General features: G+C 40.9%; 1 protein-coding gene across 1 annotated transcript in view; it reads right to left on the bottom strand.

Moving 5' to 3' along the window:
- The window catches only part of SLC2A13 (solute carrier family 2 member 13), a 172,515-nt gene that overhangs the window by 45,695 nt on the left and 111,250 nt on the right, over positions 1-15,570 (bottom strand). The window contains exon 7 of the mRNA XM_060244743.1: positions 740-865. Coding sequence (XP_060100726.1) covers positions 740-865 — 126 coding nt within the window. The remainder of the gene's footprint in view (positions 1-739; positions 866-15,570) is intronic.

Here is a 15,570-nt window from a genome sequence, read left to right as displayed (position 1 = left end):
GTAACTAAGGATGGGCATGAACCAAGGAAATGGTTCTTGGTTCGTGAGGTCACCCAGAAGTGGTGAACTTGCCGCTTGGACTTCATTCACATGCAGCACTCGCTTGCGAAAGGGAACATTCCCTTTCAATGGCTTTCGCAAGTGGGCTTTTACAAGCACAGCACCCACTTGCAAAAAACATTTAAGGGGAATGCCTGGAAGTGGAGAGGAATCGCTGAAATGACTTGCATCCCTTTCTGCCAGTTAGATTATGATAGATGCAAGCCATTTCAGCAATACCTTCCACACACACACACACACACACACACTCCTCAGGATAAAGCGGATGCAAGCCATTTCAGCAATCCCTCTCATTCTCCCCACTTTCCAACACATGAGCCTCCCAAACCACATGGAAGGTTGTGGTCATAAGGATGGGCACGAACCGGTTTTGCAAACCACAAACCAGCAACGTTCATCACAAAATTTAGATTTCTGATGAGGTTTATGCCCATACCTAGATGTGACCTTTAAGTGGGCAGTCGCAAATGATTTCATGGAAGAGTGTTTTTATTTTCCTAGAGAGGCAGTGAAAAAAGAGACCCAAATGAAAGACTTTTTGACAGATGAAATGACAAATGCTATTTTGAAGGCTTGTATATCAACCATACTTTGTAATGTAAATGGCTAAGTTCTCATTTAAAACTAATATTTCATTTACTGCGTCTAATAAAATTAATTAACAAGAAAAGTAACATGCCTGCCCCAAGCAGCTTCCATTGTAGATTTCTTATTGACAGGAACACAGGAGGACTCCACCACACTGGACTTGTTCAGTTTGTAGCAAAAGCCACAAATTGGATCCAGCATGCACCCATTACAGTAACTGAAAGAAAGCATAAAAAGATCACAGCAGTGTTAAACACAATCTGGGAACAAAACATCAATTAAAGAATTGGTAAGTTTCAGGTGAACAATAAGATCCCATCTCATCCCTCACACACTTTTACATGAAAATACTGGGGAAATTGCCCAGGATTTGGAATACATGTAGATCAAGCTCCCTCTCTTGCTTCCAGAGAGAAAGTAGAAATTCTGAATCCCTAATGGACTGGATGAGAGCAAACAAAGTGAATCTTTATCGGGACACAATAGTAGTACTGTTGACTGGCGATAGTATTGGACAACCTGTGTTTGACAGATAGATCCAGGTAGCCGTGTTGGTCTGAAGCGGTAGAACAAATGGTACCTTTGGTACCTTTAAGACCAATAAAGTTTTATTCAGGGTGTGAGCTTTTGTGTGCACACACACTTTGTCAGGCAGAATGGAATGAGAGTTACAATTCCATGCATATAAGGCAGAGGTTGAACAGCAAATTAGCATGCAAGTATACAAAATAACGAACTGTTTTAACAGATGGCAACAGGAATAACAAGCTAAGTTTATAGGGTCACCGTTGTTTCATGATTCAATTCTGGGAGAAAACAGGCAAATAAATGTGTTAATTATGGAGTGTTAAGAGTAATCATCTGACCTTGTTGTCACGCTCCATCCATTTCCTCTCAAGGATGGAGGTAACTGATGGTATCTTTTCCTTGACATGGGATGATCTGTGGTGCTGTGTTATGTCTCCTCTGTTACCAGACCAGAGAAATGCATTCCATTCTGATTCATTGCATTACATTACAATCACTATTCTACTATTCCAAATAAGAAATACGCTAAAATAAATAGGATGTGTTTGACAGAGTTACTCTATCCCTTAAGACCAAGGTTCGCAGCCATTGGGATTCAGCAATGGACTCCAATGCTGTATTTGGATGTCTCGTAGAGTAATGCCCAAGTATGTTTTATGGCAGGATCTATCCTTGTCCAGCCTTGACTTGGAAGGAGAACTCAAGGGGAGAGGAACCCCTGAATGGTGCTTGGATCCTTGGGGAGATCCCCTGCCCACACAGCAGGGTCCCATTCAAGATGTGGTGGAACAAGCAGACCAGGAACTTCCTGAATATAGTGTGCATCTCTATCATCCCCCGCACCCCAATCTCTCCTAGAACTCTAGCAGCAAAGGAAACAGAAAGCCTCAGTTAGAAAGCCTCAGTCAGCAACAATTAAAACATTACGTATTATAAAATTACAGATTCTACAATTCTTTAAGCAGCGGTTGGACAAACACTTGTCAGGGATGTTCTGGAAAACCAGAACAGCAGTGCAACAGTTCAAAAACAGCTTATCAACAATTTGCCTTATGGTCCCTGTAGCTTGAAAGAACTCATATACTGCTATCAGAAACATCGTGTTTGAAAGCAAGGAAGCCTGCAGTTCCTCCCTTTCCAATCCTAAACCAGAGGTGATCCCGGCCGCTGTTTCTGCCAGATTAGTGGGATCCAACATTTCCTGTAATAAACCCACATCCCTTTGAAAAGACATGCTTAATTCAAGGTCCTGATCTCTCCTCCCCACACACCCATGCTCTCTTTTTCCCTTCGGCTTGGACCATGCCACAACAGTCTTGAAATATGAAGCAACCAGGTCTTGGCCACATGAAAACGTGAAGCTGCCTTATACCCATCTCTCTAGCGCAGGGGTGGCCAAACTGTGGCTCAGGAGCCACATGTGGCTCTTTCACACACATCGTGTGGCTCTTGAAGCCCCCACCAGAGAAAGTATTTGTCTCTTTAAACCACTTCTTCAAGCCAAGCATTTAAAGTTCAAGTTGCGTTCTTTTCACCTCTCTCTCTCCCTCCCCACCTATTTTCCTCCCTCCCTTCCTTCCTTCCTTCCTTCCTTCCTTCCTTCCTTCCTTCCTTCCTTCCTTCCTTCCTTCCTTCCTTCCTTCCTTCCTTCCTTCCTCCCTTCCCCCCAAGAAGGTGCCCCTATCCTTCATTATTTCCTATGGAAGGAAGGCATTAAAAAGGTGTGCCGTCCCTTTAAATGTGATGGCCAGAACTCCCTTAGAGTTCAATTATGCTTGTCACAGCCTTGATCTTGGCTCCACTTCTAATGTCTCTTGGCTCCACCCCCAAAGTCCCCAGATATTTCTTGAATTGGACTTGGCAACCCTAACATGCCAGTGCCCACTGAACTTGATGCCCAGCAAGCAGAAGTCCCCTGGATGAACAGGCAATAGGCAGAAGGGGAACTGTATGTTGTACTTGGCCATAACTACTCCTGGGCCACAGGATCGCACAAGGCAGACTGTGTGACTGAAAGAGGCATACTGCATTTCAGAGGCAACTGCATCATTTACAGAATTCCCACTGGGATAGGACAAGTAATGCATTAACCTGAATTCACCAGAGGGCTTCATTGGTTTCACACTGAGTAGAGAAACTCTAAATTGGGAAGTGGAGGAGAGGTGAAAGGGCCTGGGCCACTGCTTTTTGGTTGCACACCAGCATGGAAAGGCTGGAGGGAGAAGGAGAAGTCTTCAGTTGTTAAAGGCATGATAGACTTGCAGCCTGTTCCTGCAGCAGCATATAGAGTGATACAATTTTTTTCTTGCTTAGAAGACATGTAGTGGGCTGAACACGCAGGCTTCCGACCAGGTAGGTCTATGCTTGATCACTGTCTTACACTACAGCACCTCATTGAGAAATATTCAGTCGGGGAGCAACATCGTTATATGCTGCCTTTGTCGATCTTAAATCTGCCTTTGACTCTGTTTCTAGACCCTGGCTCTGGAATAAGTTCCTAAATTCAAATATTGATAAAAGACTTTTGTTTCTATTACAGACCCTGCACGATCATACTTTCTTAAGAATCAGATGCAGTAGATTTGGCCATCTCACTGACCCTATAAAAACCCTTGGAGGTGTTAGGCAAGGATGTCTATTAGCCCCAGCTTTGTTTATTTTTTATATCAATAATATAGTAAGTTGACGCAACACATCTGATCTTCACCCCCCTAAACTTGCAAACCGGCATATATCTGTCTTACTGTATGCTGATGATGCTGTGATATTATCTCGAACCCCAGTTGGTCTTAGGTGAGCCCTAAGGAAGTCCACCGTGTTCTGTGAAGATGAATAATAAATAATAAACTATCCAAAAACCAAAACTGTAGCCTTTGAGAGTAGATCAAAACCCAGGAATTGGGCAATAAATGGACATCAGATAGAACTCGACAGTTTTAAATACTCGGGTGCAGTTTTACAGGCCTCTGGTTCTAGGGTTAAGCACAGCGAATATGTTGCCAATTTAGGGGAAAGATCAGCAAATGCCATACTGAAATTTTTTCGAGCTCACAGTGGATACTATGTTCCTGCAGCCCTGAAGTTATATAAGGCCAAATCATTGGCACAACTGCTCTATGGAACGTTTCTAGGACCACCCTCCACATGCTTTGCCCCACAAGAAATAGTTCAGTCCAAATTTCTAAGAGCTGTTCTGCAAGTTCCAAACTGAGTATCCAATGCTTGGATACGATTGGTAATCTCAGGTTTGAAGCTAGGGTTTGTATTCTATCCATCTATATATGGCTGAAAGGTCGTTTTAACCCACAAGGCTTGTTTCCTCTGATTTTCCCGGATGATTGCCAATCCAGTTGGCTCAAGGCAGTTTACAGCCATATTCACAGAACTGGCTTTTTACCTCAGCTACTTTTATCTTACGGACTTGAACAAGCTAAAGGGCTAATTAAACATAGAATAGAGGATATAGAGCGACAGTCTGACATCTCTAGTGCATCAAAACTTGGGGTGTTGTTAAACATCAAAAACATCAAATCATATCTGACTTCAGTGGAAAGAAGAAATTTTAGGGCATTTGCTCTAGCTAGATGTTCTGCCCTTCCATCTGCAGTTATGCAAGGCAGGTACAATAACATCCCCTATTCTGAAAGGCTATGCTCATGTCCTCTAAGCAAGGTTGAATCTGTAAAGCATATTTTTTCAGCTGCCCATATTATAGGGAGGCTTGTCTTAGAATTATTACTCCATTAGTTGATAGGACACCTGGTTATATTAATAAAACAAAGCAAGACTTCATTGGTTCCTATCAGAAAAGAATTCAGAGATTATACATTCAGTTGGTGAATTTTGTGCATTAATTCTAAGACTGCGGGAATTACATTTTAAAAGTTCTTAAATTTAGATCTCTATTTTTGTATACTATATTTGTTTTTACTTTACCATACAGTTTACACTGTATCCTGGTCTTGAGACCGTAATAAACTATGACTACAACTACTCTGGAATTCTTTGAAAGCTGTCTAGCATACCATTCTTTCCCCATCAATCATATGCATTGTTTCTGTGTATGAAAGAGAATGCAAATGACAGTAGCAAAGATGTGGTTGTGTAGCCTTCTGACAAATCCTTTTTTAGACAATAATCGCTCTCTCTTTGTCTCATGGTTTCACTAACAAGAATTTTAACAATTCTATCAGTATGCATGGCATATCATTTTGAAACACATTCTGTTCATCTTTGATCTTCTGTGCAGTCATCCATGGGGACTATACATGAATAGGTCTGCTAAGAAGAGGTTTTTAAGCTAAGAAGCCACCAAGAGGAGTGTGACAGATAGCAAGCAAAGGCAAGCTTATTGGCAGTGCTGCTTGGAAGAGAGTGAGTGGACTAACCTGACTGATAGCTCATGGAACTTGCTCTGATTGGAGACTGCAGCTAACTGTAGAGAGGGGTGTGACAGTCTGGCAGCTGAAGTGGAGTTGGAGAGCGGATGTGGTGGTTTGAGAGACTCTCTAATGCAGGGGTGTCAAATGTGCGGCCCAAGGGCCAGATCAAGCCCCCAGAGGGTTCCTATCAAGCCCACAAGCAACACACTGTCATCTGCTTCCTTCTATCTTCCTTGCTTCTTTCTGCATCACAGTTTGCTTTGCCAGGCTTGCTCAATTGCACAGGAGCTACAGAGCAAAGTCTATTTTCTTCATTGGCTGATCAGCGCATGAAGCAACGTGTGTACAAAAGCTCACAATGCTCAGCCATTTCATGTTTTCCCCTGGGTCTTAGATTCAAAGCAATGACCATGAGATTTCTGTAATGAATGTCAATAAATCAAAAGTAGGTTTGCAACTTACAGATACACACCTGAACAGCATACTCAAGATTGCTACAGCACAGACATTGTCTCCAGGTTTTGATGCAATAATTCAGAGCAAAAACTCTGAAATAAACAAAATATTGCAAGAGTGCTAATCTTTTAAGCATGTTTTAAGTTTTTTAAAAAATCTTTAATTGCGTTTGTGTCCTATATAAAGGTCTCATTTATGATAGATCTGGCCCTCATATCAAATGAGTTTGACACTCCTGGCCTAGAACAACATGGCAGAGTTCTTGTATTGTGGCATTGGACTTTGAAAAAGCCTTTGACATGGTTGAGCCGGTATACCTTCTTGCAACTCTTCAGGAGATGGGCTTTGGCGAGAACTTTATTCATATAGTCAAGGCTTTGTATGACTCGCCCAAAGCACTGCTATCTATTAATAATCAACATTCCTCTGATTTTGGGCTATCTAGGGGCACCCAGCAAGGTTGTCCTCTTTCACCTCTGTTCTTTGCTTTGGCTATAGAACCTTTTGCCAACCTGGTTCGCCAATGCCCAGATCTCCAAGGTATTCAAGTTGCAAACACACCCTTTAAGATATCATTATTTGCAGATGACATAGTAATTTATCTGTCTGACCCTGTGAAATCTCTGCAGGTGTTACAAAAATTGCTTTTTGACTTTTTGCTGGTTTCAGGCTTAAAAATTAACCATAGTAAGTCCTTGATTTATCCCATTAAGCTTACCCCTGAGGACAAGCAGGAAATAGGCATTGTATGTCCCTATCAATGGGTAAAGTCTTCATGGACCTATTTAGGTATTAAGGTCCCGATTGATATTTCAAACATAGTTACAGTTAATTATATGGAGGTAGTCACTAATATTTCTAAACTTTTAAAACAATGGGATTCAAAGCAATTATCATGGCTGGAACGTTTGAGTGTGATTAAGACTTTTATTTTCCCAAATTTTTTATATTTGTTTAGAGCTTTACCCATCCATTTATCACACAGTATGATTAGTAGGTGGCAAACGCTACTGAATGATTTTGTATGAAGCTATAAGAAACCAAGGGTTGCTTTCTCAACTCTCTGTCATCATTCCGACAGAGGTGGCCTAGCTTACCCAAATTTATATTTATTTATTCAGCGACGGTACTTTCAGGCTTTTTAAAAGCAGTTTATGCTAAAGATACTCCAGATTGGGTGATAATAGAAGAACAACATTTTACCCCACTGAAATACCATGAATATATGTGGCTGGAAAGGTCATCTAGACCAAGCTGGCTGTTACAGAGCCCCTTCTTGAAAGCAATAGTAAATATATGGGATAACAATCGCAAGAGATTGGCCCCTCCTATCTCTTTAATTGCTACCTTTTTGAGGCAACCCTGGTTTGCTCCAGTGGCAAAACAGGACTCTTACGGTTTTTGGAACAGAAACTCAATAAATTTTTTGTTTCAATTAATCGTTGGGAGCTCAATTTTGTCAATGGTCGAACTGGGAAAGAAACTAAATTGCCTTCCGCCTTGGTTTGAGTATATTCAGCTAACACACCTTTTAAATTCCCCAATGTTGTTAGCAGCTAAATTATGTGCTAAAACTGAATTTGAATGATTGGTGATAAATTTTAACCAAAACAGTAAACATACTATCTCTAAATTGTATCACATGTTATTGTTAGATCATTTTAGACAGCCACCCTCTTATGTCGTACGTTGGCATAGAGATTGTGATACGATTCTTGATGCAGACCATTGGGATTCTATATGGTCATCAGAAGCTTTTAACACCAATTCACTTAATACTCTGCAGTTAAATTATAAAATACTTCTAAAGTGGTATTATACTCCTATACGTTTAGCACGTATTTTACCAGACTGTTCCCCTTTGTGTTGGAGAGGGTGTGGCCAGAAAGCCTCTTTTTTCCATTGTTGGTGGGAATGTGAGAAAGTCGTAAGCTTCTGGAAATGTATTATCCAAAAGGTGTCAGAAATTACGGGTGTTCGCATTCCATATACTCCAGATTTCATATTATCGTATAACTGGTTAGATTTGAAAATTCCATCTAGGCATCGCTCATTGTTGGTAACTCTGCTGACAGCAGCGAAATCTGTCATAGCTACCACATGGAAAAGCCCTAATTATTTAAGTGTTGATCAATGGTTTTCCAAAATTTGGGACCATATGGCCATGGAAAAAATAGCATCAGGTCTTAATTCTATGGATCTCTACATGGCCCATGAAAAGTTTATTGCAAAAAGGTTTCCAATAATTGAGAAGTTAGACAACGATCCTTGCTATGTAAATTCGCTTTTGAAATATGAGTGTTATACATTTTTGTTACTATTGTAAATATGGTTAGTTTTGGGCAGGCCTTTTGGTTTTAATTTGAAATATTTGGTTATAATTTGTCTATCGGTTTCTGAGGATATATGTATACATATATTTAAGAATGATTCTTTTGACTATTTTGTATGCATACAACTCCATTTTACGTTCGTCTTTTTGTGGTGTTGAATAAAAATTAAACAAACAAACAAACAAAAAACCCAACATGGCATAACTTTGTTGTCATCACTTCCTACTCTTTCAGTTAGAATCTAGTTTATTTATTTTATTTTAATACTTTTAGGCTGCCTTCTATCCAATCAGGATCCCTGAAGTGGCAAACATAAAAAAATTGAAACATTCAAGCAATTAAAAATATAGTTAAAATTATAATATAATTAAATTAAAAACACATAACACTTGAAGGAGGGCCAGTAACTGCTACTGGGGTGGGGGTATGCCGGATAAAACAAAAAAGCCTTCTTCAGTTGCTGGTGAGCATACCTTTAGTACACTATCATCTATTCCCTTATGTGTGATCTAACCATTAATTTTGAATCCTTTTACAAAAATAGCATCTCAAGCACTACAAAATATTCCTTTGCACATGCTTTAACTGATTTAAAATAAAACCTCTCACCTTAAATATTGTATTACAAAAACGATAGATGCTTAGGCTATTATATTGAAATATGTCCTGTTTCCCCTCTGGAGTTGTAAATTAAATTAGGACATTGGCTATAGAGAGAAATATGCTAAAGAAAGGTTAAATACGAGTACCTGAGAACAGCTTTGATTAGTTAGGCAATTTCAGGATTTATTATAAGGTCATCCTTCAGCTCTACAGCTCTGCAATAGAATTTTAATTACATTTTGATTAGAGCTCAAAACAGTGATCTGAACATATATTTGTACTTCACTCTGGGATTCAGTTCTTCTGAATTTTGCATGGAAATTAGCAGAAACTATTTTTTGTGTTATATCTGCCTTCAATATTTCAATAAAATATAAATTATATTCTAAAAAAAACCAAATTGGAATAAGTAATAGGTCTTAAAATAACTTCAATAAAGATACCATCTATTATTGGAATAGGCTTGCTAGTCCTTCAGTTTGGCCAGGGGATTCCCACATCAAAGTTCTGTCGTCCGCTGCTGCTTGAAGTGGTGCTGGGGAGTTTTGGGGGGGTTTTAAAAGGTGGCAATGTCTGCAGCCCTACATCACTCCTGGAAAGATTCTCGGAGTGACATGGGGAAGCTCTAGGGATCTCTGCAAACTCTAACTACTCTCTGTCACGTCTGGATTTTTCCCATAAATGACCCAGAGACACAGCCAATGTTGCATGCACCCCTCATGTTCCTGCTCCCAATCCTCCCACCAGTGGCCAGGCTCAGCTTGACAACCTTGCCATGAAAGCAACAACAAACAAAGGACCACCACCTAGGTGTTGCTGGGATTCTTCCAATGATGTGAACTAAGTGAATTTTGAGTTTTACCTGTAAAAATTACCTGAACATGCAGTAGGGTTGCCAGGTCCAACTCAAGAAATCTTTGGGAACTTTGGGGATGGAACCAGGAGACTTTTGGGGGTGGAGCCAGGAGTAAGGTTGTGACAAGCATGATTGAACCCTGAAGGGAATTCCAGCCATCACATTTAAAGGGACCACATTCTTTTTAAATGCCTTCCCTCCATTGGAAATAATGGAGGGTGGGGGCACCTCCTTTGGGGCCTCATAGAGTTGGACACCCAATATTTTTAAAACTTGGGGGGAGGCTTCAAAGAGAGATGCGATGCTGAAAATTTTGTGCCTCTATCTCAAAGAACAGCCCTGTAGAGCTCCAGATAACCATGGGTCCATTCTCCATTATACCCTATGGGGATTTGGAAAAGGCATGTTAACTATTTAGCCCCACCAACACCACTACTAACGAATTTCACAGGCCAAAAATGGTTCCCAGCTGCTGTAGGTTGACATTCTTTTAGGAATTGGAAATGCAATCACCTCACACGATTTATTGATATGACTTCAAAGGGTGTCTTGGTTAAAAAACAAACACTAGAAACTAATCATTATACTTCGCTAAACCGGTTTGAATACCTACAGGTGCAACATCTCCTTAATACACACAACTTTAAGAGTCCCATACGTATGGCTCTCTCAGACTATGAAAAATTTTTATATGATACCATTCCCATTAAAGGTCTTATTTCTAAAATATACCAAATTCTGGGCAGGGAAACAGAAGAAGGCATGCATTCTTACCAAAAGACACAGCACAAAGACCTTGAGAACCAACTAACAAATGATCAGTGGTCTCAAATTTGGTCCTCTCCTGTCAACACATCTAAGTCATTAAACATTCAAATCCAAACATACAAAGTGCTGTCCCGATGGTACATCACTCCTGTACCGCTCTCCCACTCAATGCCCTCTGTTCCTCCACACTGCTGGAAACGCTGAGGGCAGAAAGGCACTTTCTTCCATAACTGGTGGCTGTGCCCAGTCATTAAGATTTTTTTCACAGGATGTATCATCCCAGAATCTCCTGAAGTAGTTCTCCTCAATCTATGGGAAAATGTACACATTCCATCCCTAAAGAAAGACCTCATTATGATCCTCCTCACTGCAGCAAAAAATGTAAAAGCCCTAAAATGGAAAGATCCACCCCCCCCCCCTTATAATGGAGTCATGGTATATCAAAGTATGGGAATACTTCATCTTTGATAAAATTACAGCTGGTTTACAATTTTGAGATTCTCAAATAGAATGCTCACAACTATTAAAGAAATGACTTTCATTTCTTTGGATGAAATGGTATACATCAAGCACTTCACCAAATGTCTGCTCATTATTTCTTCTTGATATGTAGCACATAATACTGCTTTATATATTCATACATATATATAAATCTATTTGTCTATTTCTGGAATTATTTTCCAATTTTTCCTAAGCTTACCTGCCTTGATATGTGTTTTGGAAATATTGAAATGCTTCAAAATCTAAATTGTAATAACTGATCATATTCAATGTAATATGTGCATACCGTACTCTATGCTAAGCCTTTTTGGTTTGATAACTTACTGCTCCACTTCCCTTCTCCCAAGTAATATTGTGTTGTATCCTGTTTAACATCAATAAAGTTTGAAAATGGGGGGGGGGGGGAGAAACACCCTATGGGGATCAGTCTCCATTGGGTATAATGGAATGCTCTGAGAACATTTTCCTTTCCCCTCCCCACTTTCTGATAACCCTAAAGTGGGGGGGGGCTCCAAATCAGGGGATCTTCTGCCCCCGACAGGAGATTGGCAACCCGAATATACTGTTTTGCACTGTATTATTCAGTGATCCACAGAAAGTTTAAAAAGCAAAAAACTAACTCAAAACAGAAGTCAGTATAGACTAAAGTATGAATCTGAATGAGTCAACAATGATATAATATCTTCTTTTGAGTATTTTACACAGTGCAAACCTTAATGTAAAGAAATAAATAACTGAACCAGGTAGAATCACCAGTAAAATTTAATTGAAAGCTAATGGCATGTCCTTTAGACAATACTTGAGTTAAATAAAAAGCTGTTGGTAGAATATGTGATTCCAATTCTGCAAGCTCCTTAAAATGCAGCTATTAGACCTATAGATGCCTGGGCCTTCTGTAACATCAGAGCACGCAAGTCATTAGCAAAGTTCTATTGCCACACATAGATAATTGTATGGCTTCAAAAGACTCAGATGGGAGGAGAGATCAGAGGAAACTACACAAATGAAGAGGTTATGAAACACTGATGGGGATGGAGATGAACTCTTATTTATACATTATTTAAATACAGCCATTCATATTTAACACTTCACTTTAAATATCCACAAATATACAAATGATACTCCCATTGCTAAATACCTACAAATAATTATTTTTCTCTTTAGTCTTTTAACAATACTGATTCATAATACTATCAAGCATCAATGCATTTATTTTAATCCGTGATACTGTTATAATTAAGTCTACATGTTTAATTTTGTAAGGATCATAGAGTTGGAAGGGACTTCCAGGGTCATCTAGTCCAACCCCCTGCACAATGGAGGAAACTCACAAATACCTCCCCCTAATGACTCAGATTTTGCTAAACATCACAAAGGATGTGTTCTAGATCAGGGGTCACCAGGGGTCTGCGGACCGCTACTGATCCGTGGCCTGTTAGCAACTGGGCTGCACAGCCTCACTGCCCCCCGCGGTGCCTCCCCCCCATTTTCACCATTTTAAGGCCCGGGAAGGGGTGGTGAAGTGCCTCCCAGGCTGACTCCCCCCGGGGAAGACCGCGGCAGCAGCGGCGAGCGACCCGCTGACAAAGCGGCACTGCCCTTGCCTCCTTCCCACTTCCTTCCTGGGCGTGGGAAGGAAGTGGGAAGAAGGCAAGGGCAGCGTTGCTTTTTCAGCAGGTCATTGGCACTGCTGTCGTGGGGGGAGGGTGGTCGGCCTGGGAGGTGCTTCACTGCCCCTTCCTGGGCATTAAAATTGTGAAAGAGGGAGGAGACGCCGTGGGGGGCAAGGTGAGGAGGCCGAATTTGGTGCCCCCACCCGGCGGCCCTGGGGCCAGTGCCAGGGGCCAAAAAGGTTGGGGGCCACTGTGCTAGACGCACCAGATTGCTTTCTGCCTCACACAAACTTGTATGCAGCTAGCATTAGAAGTGGCCCTGGATAGGAATCTGCTACTCCATCAAAGATCTGCATCAGAGCTATACTAAGCAGAATACAGTATCTGGATTATCTATTTTGATTCAGCAACGTACTGAAAATAATTGGATGACCTCAAGTCCATATTTTAAGCTTACAGAAACAACTGTAATAGTGAAAAAAAATATGAATATGTGGTAAAGAACAATGGAAGCTCTGGCAATGACTCATAATTGGAAACACAGTTACTTGCTTGTTGTGAATATACTCAAAAAAGGGGTTGTTTCAACATGTGATTTATTTCTGAAGGACTACAGAGCTACAACAGGAGATCCAAATTCTGCTTTATCTACACAGATTGTTAGTTTGAAAAAGCAGGCTTTGTATTCCTTTTTTTACTTCTTTAAAATATACTTCCAGGACAAACTTAAAACAAAAAGATGGCACAATTTAAGAATTCAATTTAATAATACACTTTTAAATATAGAACAGACTTTAATATAATAATAATAATAATAATAATAATAATAATAATAATAATAATAATAATAATAATAATAAACTTTTATTATACCCCGCCCACCCCGCCTAGGCAGGCTTTAGCCTCACAGAAGCCCAGAGATTTATCCAGAAGTTTCTTTTTTACTTCAAAAGTGTCATTAATTCTCATGGCCAAAGGCTGGATGAATTTCAGGGACAAGATAAACATTTCATGGAAGATTTAAAAAGTGAGGAAATGAGGTGATTGTTGTATGAGAAATCAAATGTACATTTTCAAACCATGGAAGTTTTGAAACAATAGAAGGGATGCGGTCTAAATTTTGTCAGATGATAATTAAAGTTCTATATTGTTACTATTAAGCATAGACTAAAGCATCAGTGGGCAAACGTTTTGGCCCAAGAGTCTCCTCCAAAAAAAAGTGCATAAAGGTGTCATCTTCCTTTGAAGATGTTGTGTTGGTCTACAGGCAAAAAAACGGGGAGAGGAACTTGGAGACACCTTTGGAACATATCAAGCCCCAGCACCATTGCTGGCATCTCATGGATTAGCCATCAACTCGGCTGGTGGCTGCACAGACCCAGGAGGTGAAAACAGACACAAGTAGAGTTGCCAGCTCTGGGTTGGAAAATGTCTGGAGATTTCAGGGATGGTGCCTGAGGAAGGTGGAGATTTGAGAGGGAAGGGTATAATGCTATAGAGTCCACTTTCCAAAGTGGCCATTTTGTCCAGGTGAACTGATCTCTGTCACCTGGTAGGGTTGCCAATCCCCAGGTGGGATCAGGCAATCCCCTGGTTTGGAGGCCCTCCCCCTGCTTCAGGGTCATCAGAAAGCGGGGGGGAAGGGAGGGAAATATCTGCTGGGAACTTTATTATTCCTATGGAGATGTATTCCCATAGGAAATAATGGAGAATGGATCCGCGGGTATCTGGGGCTCTAGGGTGGCTGTTTTTTGAGGTAGAGGCCCCATATTTGCAGCATAGCATCTGGTGTCTCTCCCCAAAATACCCTCCAAATTTCAAAAAGATTGGACAAGGGGGTCCAATTCTATGTGCCCCAAAAGAGGGTGCCCCTATCCTTCATTATTTCCTATGGAAGGAAGGCATTTAAAAAGTGTTCAGTCCCTTTAAATGTGATGGCCAGAACTCCCTTTGGAGTTCAATTATGCTTGTCACACCCTTGTTCCTGGCTCCGCCCCCAATGTCTCCTGGCTCCACCCCCAAAGTCTCCTGGCTCCACCCCCAAAGTCCCCAGATATTTCTTGAATTGGACTTGGCAACCCTAGTCACCTGGAGATCAGGAGACCTCCAGATACCAACTGATTGGCAAACCTGAGCACGATCCCGCCTCTTCCTTCTCTCGAATTGCTGCCCCCAAGCAGTGCTGCCAGTGTCTCAGCTATTTGGGTGGAGATCTAGTCCAAGCAAATCCTTCATCTGAAAGTTCAAAGTTCCGTCTTTTTTTTTATCAAGGTCCCTTTAAGCAGGTGGTACATCTTTGTCTGCTGTTGGTAGAGCTCCTCTACTTCTCAGATGCTCTTGTGTTCAGTATTTCTTCTTCCTCAGTTGTTAGTTTAATGTCTAAATCAGCCAGCAGTTTTTTACCTGACGGGATGTCTGAAGCTTCGAGCAGCAGTCCATTTCTATAAATGTGTATATCTGAAGAAGCGCTCCAGCAAAATCATATGTTGGCTTTAAACAGCTTCGATGCAAAAAAAATTAATATTCTCCGCTTCTGTAGGGTTTCCAGTGGCAGGTCCAGCAGAATTTGTATTCTTTTGCCCTCATGCAGCAAGGAGCCTCTCCTACGTGCCTCTCTTAATATTTTATCCCTCCATCGTGGGTATAAAAATTGAACCAGAATGTCTCTGGGGCGGCTGGGTCACGCTTTAGCCATGGCGCTGATCCTAGTGGCTCTCAAAATGGCAGGCACCACCCTTCCTCCGTTTCCAACGCTTTAGCTGGCCAGGAAGAGAGGTGTGTGGCTAGGTCTCCCTGCCAATCCACCGATTCCTCTATCCCTCTAATCTTCAGGTTATTAGCTCTCCGTTTATTTTCCAGGGCATTAATTCTATCAAGCATAT

This window comes from Heteronotia binoei, chromosome 8, assembly GCF_032191835.1.
Source record: "Heteronotia binoei isolate CCM8104 ecotype False Entrance Well chromosome 8, APGP_CSIRO_Hbin_v1, whole genome shotgun sequence".
In the NCBI taxonomy this organism is placed as follows: domain Eukaryota; kingdom Metazoa; phylum Chordata; class Lepidosauria; order Squamata; family Gekkonidae; genus Heteronotia; species Heteronotia binoei.
This window is presented reverse-complemented; position numbering and strand designations above follow the sequence as displayed.